The sequence below is a fragment of the Callionymus lyra genome, chromosome 1 (assembly GCF_982586985.1).
Source record: "Callionymus lyra chromosome 1, fCalLyr1.hap1.1, whole genome shotgun sequence".
NCBI classification, from domain to species: domain Eukaryota; kingdom Metazoa; phylum Chordata; class Actinopteri; order Syngnathiformes; family Callionymidae; genus Callionymus; species Callionymus lyra.
In genome coordinates, this window is record NC_141818.1 from 55,549,244 (window position 1) to 55,556,743 (window position 7,500).

The 7,500-nt window shown below is 45.6% G+C and overlaps 2 protein-coding genes across 7 annotated transcripts in view; both read right to left on the reverse strand.

Moving 5' to 3' along the window:
• The window catches only part of nim1ka (NIM1 serine/threonine protein kinase a), a 17,932-nt gene extending 15,773 nt beyond the window's left edge, over positions 1-2,159 (reverse strand). For 2 of the 3 annotated variants that reach the window (XM_087778925.1, XM_087778935.1), the window contains exon 1: positions 2,113-2,159. The gene's annotated coding sequence lies outside the window, so the exon portion shown is untranslated. The remainder of the gene's footprint in view (positions 1-2,112) is intronic. The other variant, XM_087778944.1, reaches the window with a different exon arrangement.
• Positions 2,160-2,881: 722 nt separating this feature from the next.
• The window catches only part of zbtb35 (zinc finger and BTB domain containing 35), a 5,546-nt gene continuing 927 nt past the window's right edge, over positions 2,882-7,500 (reverse strand). For 3 of the 4 annotated variants that reach the window (XM_087778963.1, XM_087778978.1, XM_087778970.1), the window contains exons 2-9: positions 7,274-7,409; positions 7,119-7,220; positions 6,756-6,900; positions 6,540-6,642; positions 6,329-6,481; positions 5,851-6,214; positions 4,409-4,539; positions 2,882-3,697 (exon numbers count right to left, since the gene is read on the reverse strand). In XM_087778963.1, the coding sequence (XP_087635089.1) occupies positions 3,197-3,697; positions 4,409-4,539; positions 5,851-6,214; positions 6,329-6,481; positions 6,540-6,642; positions 6,756-6,900; positions 7,119-7,220; positions 7,274-7,391 (1,617 nt within the window). In that variant the 5' untranslated portion in view covers positions 7,392-7,409 and the 3' untranslated portion in view covers positions 2,882-3,196. The remainder of the gene's footprint in view (positions 3,698-4,408; positions 4,540-5,850; positions 6,215-6,328; positions 6,482-6,539; positions 6,643-6,755; positions 6,901-7,118; positions 7,221-7,273; positions 7,410-7,500) is intronic. The other variant, XM_087778985.1, reaches the window with a different exon arrangement.

A 7,500-nucleotide genomic window follows, 5' to 3' on the forward strand; every position in this document is an offset into this window, starting at 1 on the left:
ATAGGTGAACACACAGGTGAACACACAGGTGAACACACAAGTGAACACACAAGTGAACACACAAGTGAACACACAGGTGAACACACAGGTGAACACACAGGTGAACACACAAGTCAACACACAAGTGAACACACAGGTGAACACATAGTTGAACACACAAGTGAACACACAGGTGAACACACAGGTGAACACACAAGTGAACACACAAGTGAACACACAGGTGAACACACAAGTGAACACACAAGTGAACACATAGGTGAACACACAAGCCAACACACAGGTGAACACACAGGTGAACACATAGGTGAACACACAAGTGAACACACAGGTGAACACACAAGTGAACACACAAGTGAACACACAAGTGAACACATAGGTGAACACATAGGTGAACACACAAGTCAACACACAGGTGAACACACAGGTGAACACATAGGTGAACACACAGGTGAACACACAGGTGAACACACAGGTGAACACATAGGTGAACACACAAGTGAACACATAGGTGAACACACAAGTGAACACACAAGTGAACACATAGGTGAACACACAAGTCAACACACAGGTGAACACACAGGTGAACACACAAGTGAACACACAGGTGAACACACAGGTGAACACACAAGTGAACACACAAGTGAACACACAAGTGAACACATAGGTGAAGACACAAGTCAACACACAGGTGAACACACAGGTGAACACACAAGTGAACACACAAGTGAACACACAGGTGAACACACAAGTGAAGACACAAGTCAACACACAGGTGAACACACAGGTGAACACACAGGTGAACACACAGGTGAACACACAAGTGAACACACAGGTGAACACACAAGTGAACACATAGGTGAAGACACAAGTCAACACACAGGTGAACACACAGGTGAACACACAGGTGAACACACAAGTGAACACATAGGTGAACACACAAGTCAACACACAGGTGAACACACAGGTGAACACACAGGTGAACACACAGGTGAACACACAAGTCAACACACAGGTGAACACACAGGTGAACACACAAGTGAACACACAAGTGAACACACAGGTGAACACACAAGTGAAGACACAAGTGAACACACAGGTGAACACACAGGTGAACACACAGGTGAACACACAAGTGAACACACAGGTGAACACACAAGTGAACACATAGGTGAAGACACAAGTCAACACACAGGTGAACACACAGGTGAACACACAGGTGAACACACAGGTGAACACACAAGTGAACACATAGGTGAACACACAAGTCAACACACAGGTGAACACACAGGTGAACACACAGGTGAACACACAGGTGAACACACAGGTGAACACATAGGTGAACACACAAGTCAACACACAGGTGAACACACAGGTGAACACACAGGTGAACACACAGGTGAACACACAGGTGAACACACAGGTGAACACACTAAAGAACTTAATAAAGAACTTAATAAAGAACTAAATAAGTAAAGGAGAACTAAAAAAAACAAAAGAAGAATTTAAAAAACTAAAGAACTAAAGAAGAAGTAAAGGTGAACTAAAGGAGAACCAAAACAAATAAAATAAAGGAGAACTAAAAAAAAATAAAGGTGAACCAAAGGAGAACTAAAAAATAACTAAAAAAACTAAAACTAAAGGAGAACTAAAAAATAACTAAAAAAACTAAAACTAAAGGAGAACTAAAAAAAGAACTAAAGAAGAACCAAAGGAGAACTTAAAAAAAAAAAAAAGAAGTAAAGGAGAACTAAATAACAACTAAAGGAGAACTAAATAACTAAAAGACAACTAAATAACTAAAGGAACTAAAACATTATTTAAAGACATTAAAGGTTGAAAACTGACAACAAATAAATAACAACAACAATAAAGACTAAAATATAGAAAACCTTGAACTAAACACTATTTTTAGTTTTGTTTCTAGTGAAAATAAACCCGGTCACGTGAGGAGTTGATCACGTGACAGAGCAACAAGTGGACCAGCTCCTCCCAAACGACCCGATGACGTCACAATGTCTTAAAAGTTGGCTGAAGCAGACGAGAGTGACGTCACAGCGGTCGCCCGTCGAGGAGCGTCGTGTTCGTGAGAATCTAAGATGACGTCAGTCTTACTTGAGGCTCGCGCTTCTTCTTCCTCCCGCCATGTTGACAACCTCTGATGATCCCCGTGATTGACAGGAGAGCGGACCAATCAGCGAGGAGATGCGCGGGCTGAGGGAGAATATTGACCAATCAGCGGCCGGTATTACAACGCGAGCCGCAGATCAACGAACGTCAATTATCTGTACCTGCCGCCTGTGACGTCATCAGTGGTGCAGAACATCCGCGTTTATTTTAATAGATAATTTATATTCATTTAATAATAGGAATAAAACGACTTCATTCTGCTTCAGAACGAAAAAATAATTATGCGTTTAATTTTAGCACAATTGTGACGGAAGTACTTGATTTATTATATATATCTATATATCTATATATATAGATATATATCTATATATCTATATATATATAGATATATATATCTATATATCTATATATATATAGATATATATATAGATATATATATAAATATAACAGAATTGAACTCGAGATTTAAATTGACTTAAATTAAAAAAAAAATACTTCAGATACGAGTGAAATCTTAATTACACATTTAAACACTAAAAGTAAGTCAGTCATTTGTATTTATATAGAGCTTTTCCAGACCAGGGTCATAAAGCACTTAAACAATATTCCATAAAGTATATACTTTGAAGATCAAGATAAAACTGATAACAAACACAAGAGTCTCAGAGCATCAAGGAAAAGCCTGAACAAATAAAAACGTCTTAAGATGTTTCTTAAAGTAGATCAAAGAAGGAAGATGGTCCCGGACTTTAGTTTCTTACTTTACCTCAACATGGACGCCGCACACGAGCAGATCCACAAACACCTGTCGCCACGGACACCTGTTGCCAGGTGTGTCGGAGCCTTCGTCTCCTGTGGTTTCAGCTGAACCTTCATGGACTGGCGTCTGGACAACCAGAGATAATGAAGATAATAACGAAGACTCGTCCTCGTGTGAAACCAGACGTACAAGTATAGATCATTTATTCAAACGAGAAAAGTCTATAAAACAAATGTTCAAAGCGTCAAACGTTGATGTCAAGTGTGGAATAAGTTAAGTTCAGGTGAAGGTGAGACAGGAACAGGATGTTCATACGACCACCGTCTCGATGTCCTCCATGTTGGTCTCCACCTCCTCCTCCACCTCCACCACCTCAGAGTTCTCCTGCTGACCCTCCATGCTCGTGGTCATGACTTGGATCTGAAGCCCCGCCCTCTTCAGCCGCTCCACGTCCTCCTCGCACATGCCGGCCACCGCCGCCTCGTCCAGCACCACCGCCGTGGCCTCGCCCATCTGGATCAGCTCCACGGGGTCCATGGTGACGTGCTCCACCTGGATGCCCTCCTCCACGATCACCGTCTCCGAGCCCGCCAGGTCCTGGACGGCGATGGCGGCGGCGGAGTCGTTGATGACCAGGTTGTCCGTGGACGCCACGTTCCTGATGGAGTGAGCGGCCTTGAGGTGCGACTTGAGCTCCTGAGCGCTGGTGAACCACATGTCGCACACGGTGCAGTGGTTGGGTTTGTCCCCCGTGTGGCTCACCAGGTGGTCCTTGAACTGCTCCCAGATGTTGAAGACACTGTTGCACACCTGAGAGACAACATCCCAGGATCGTCAACACAAACAGGTGAGATGTTCTTCACGAGACAGAGAACTTCTCTGGACTGAGACGCTTCCATAGCAAGTGTTGAAACACGCTTTGATACCAGGAAGTGAATCCAAAGATCTTTGATGTTTACAGACGTTCACAGATCTGTTCGTCATGTTGGTCTGAAGCGTCACGTGATCATAGATGGACTTCATGTTAACTCTGTGAGTCTGAGCTCGAATAGAATGAATGCATGTGACTCAACATATGAAAAGGACTCATGACTTGAAGCATCTCAACACGTCTACAGCAGGAAGTGTCTCCATGTTTCATGAAGAAGCGTCTGCAGGCGTCGTCGACTCGACGTTCGGTGAACGATGAGTTATCGTCTCGAACACGTGTGAGATCTACAGCCTTATATCTTGAAGGTCAATGACTGGACGTGAGGTCGATCATCAAGTGTCTCAGAGGTTCTACTGCAGAGACACCAGGAGACGCTCGTCCCGAGAAACGAGTCGAGCTTTCTTCAGAAAAAACATGGAATATTCAATTGTTTTTACTCGTTCACACATTTTCTTTTGCACTAGAACCTTCTTTCTTTTGCTCGCTGTGGAACTTTACTAAAAAATAATGTTCCTCTTCGTTTGAAGGATCTATGAAGACATTTAATGACACGTTTGGAGACGTTTGCTCCTCAAGTCCTCAGAATATACCTGGCATTCGTAGAGTTTCTTGCGTCCCTTCTTGGCGCCGGCTCCGTTCTGACAGGCCGCCATGTGACACTTGAGAGTGCTGTTCCTCGCAAACCTCTCGCGACAATCCGGACACTCGTACGGTTTCTCGCCTACAGACGCACAAACATGTGGATGGATGTTAACACAAGTCCATCTACTGCTGACTACACACTCACAGGACCGGTTCAGTGAAGCTGCAGCTGATTGGACCACAAGTTACAACATCAACCAATGGGACGCCTACTTTGTCGTAAGCTCCGCCCATCGAGTGGAGCACTGAGAGATTTGATTGGATCATACATGTGTCTCTGAACACGAGTCAAAATGATGAAGTCTGAAGTAGATCACATGATGAAAGGCTCTGGTGTGTGACCTGCTTCACTCTCGTGTCCGTTACAAACACCGTAACCGCGTCAAACACACACTCCAACAACGCCGGTAACACAACTGCTGACGTCAACAAAACAAAGAGCGGCAGGTGAAGCATGAAGTCACAGTACCAAGAGTTTCAACTGTAACCATCTTAACTAGTTTGACGTGTTGGACGGTGAACAGTCCAGTGTTTACCATCTATTCTATAAACTGTATATGTATCCATTTTAGTTTTTTCCTCTTCTAATTTTATTAAACCAATTCCAGAATGTCCAGAGCCACAAAAAAAATCCTCTTTCGTTTCGTTTGCGATTAAAGCTGCTCTTGATTCATGCGTTGACTCTTCAGGTGAGAAGCAGCTGCAGATTCTTGATGAATAGTTGATGTAAATGGATGTAAATGGATGTAAACGGATGTAAACGGATGTAAACGGATGTAAACGGATGTAAACGGATGTAAACGGATGTAAACGGATGTAAACGGATGTAAACGGATGTAAACGGATGTAAACGGATGTAAACGGATGTAAACGGATGTAAACGGATGTAAACGGATGTAAACGGATGTAAACTGATGTAAACTGATGTAAACTGATGTAAACTGATGTAAACTGATGTAAACTGATGTAAACTCAGTCTCACCCGTGCACGAGTCTCACCCGCGCACGAGTCTCACCCGCGCACGAGTCTCACCCGCGCACGAGTCTCACCCGCGCACGAGTCTCACCTGTGCACGAGTCTCACCTTTGCACGAGTCTCACCCGTGCACGAGTCTCACCCGTGCACGAGTCTCACCCGTGCACGAGTCTCACCCGTGCACGAGTCTCACCCGTGCACGAGTCTCACCTGTGCACGAGTCTCACCCGTGCACGAGTCTCACCCGTGCACGAGTCTCACCCGTGCACGAGTCTTACTCGTGCACGAGTCTCACCTGTGCACGAGTCTCACCTGTGCACGAGTCTCACCCGCGCACGAGTCTCACCCGTGCACGAGTCTCACCTGTGCACGAGTCTCACCTGTGCACGAGTCTCACCTGTGCACGAGTCTCACCTGTGTGTTTCCTGAGATGCTCCTTGAAGTGGCCGAAGTGGTCGAAGTGTTTCTTGCAGTATTCGCAGACGTGCGTCTTCTTCTGTGGTTTCTGAGCGAGCAGCTCCACGTCGTAGTGGAACGTGTTGACGTGATGTTTGTAGGCACCTTCCCTCAGGTACGCTTTGCCGCAGTGTTTGCACAGGTAACGTCTCTCCAGCAGACACGAGTGTTTCTTCATGTGCATCTTCAGCTGCTGGAACAGCTGGAAGGTGAGCCCGCACTTGTCGCAGGGATACGAGCCGTTGACCTGCGAGATCTGGACTTCCATGAAATCCAAGCCGTCCTTCGGCGTCGTTTCCGTCTCCTCCTGGTAAACCACCTCCTGCACGGACGTTCAAGATGTCATTTACACGCGTTTTCATCCTTCGATGACGTGCGACGTTCAATTCACGAGGACGTCTCGGAGAAACGATCATCTCCATCGCAGTTCAAGTACCTGCAGAGAAGGTTCTCCCTGCTCGTACTTGCTGGTGATGTCGGCCAGCAGCGCCAGAGCAGAATCATCAGACTGGTTGCTCCGAGCCACGACCTCCACCAGCTCAGAGTCTTCCACGTCGATGGTGTTTTCTTCGATCACCTCAATCTCTACCTGCCACGAGCGGAGAACAGTGAGTTTGGGGTTTTTTGGTGAGAAACTCCAGACAAACCTGTTGTGTTTCCACCGACGGCAGAGTTTCCGTGATCACGTTCGACGTCTCGGCGATCTTCCTTTTCTTCCCCTGACTCAGAGCTTCCTGCTTCTCATTGATCCTGCGAGACAAAAGCATGACTCTCTGGAAACATGAGCAGGACCATCACAGACGGACGGAGAACTCGCTCACATGAATCAGTTAAAAGGACAAAAAGAGGTTCACGACTCTTACTTGTCATCCAAGGCCTTGATAGCTTCCTGCATCTGCAAGTACTCAGCAGCCTTCCAGACGTCGAGGGCTTCTTCCTTCTCCACGACAGCCAGCGTGGCCGTGTAGGTGAACTCTAGCAGCTGCTGGAACGCCGCGTTGCTCACTCCTGCGAAAATCAACTTGTTTCATTACAAGGGTTATAATCAAGTTTACGGTGCTGATCCAGAATCTGTAGACAAACGTGATCGTAATGAACTAAATCTATTAAAAAATTAAATTCATTTCAGTAATCCATTTGAAATCTATCCTTGACAAAAATAATGCCATTTATAGTTAAAGATCCGGAGTCAAGAGCAGAAGTTGAACAAAACGCTGATCAAATACCTTCGATCTCCACCATTGGCTCCTGAGTGAACTCTTGAAAGAAGTTGTCGAAGAACTGACTGCAGGCCGCGAGGACGGCTTTGTGGGCTCTGAACTGATGACCTGCGAGACACGAGCGTGAGGATCCTGCAGGACGCTCGTGACGAGGAACTCACCGTCCACGATGAGCGTGATGTCCGTGAACCGATCCAGCTGCCGTTGTTCGTTCAGTTTCTCCATCATGACCTTGTAATGAGCAGGAAACTCCGTCCCCAACAGCAGCTCCGCCGCCATCGCTCGCCGGATCCTTCGCTGCCGAGAAGAAACAAGAACAAAAAAGAGATCAAATGTGTTTTTAAGGAATATGTTGATCGACGACTTGCTACAAAACAAGTTTGACTTG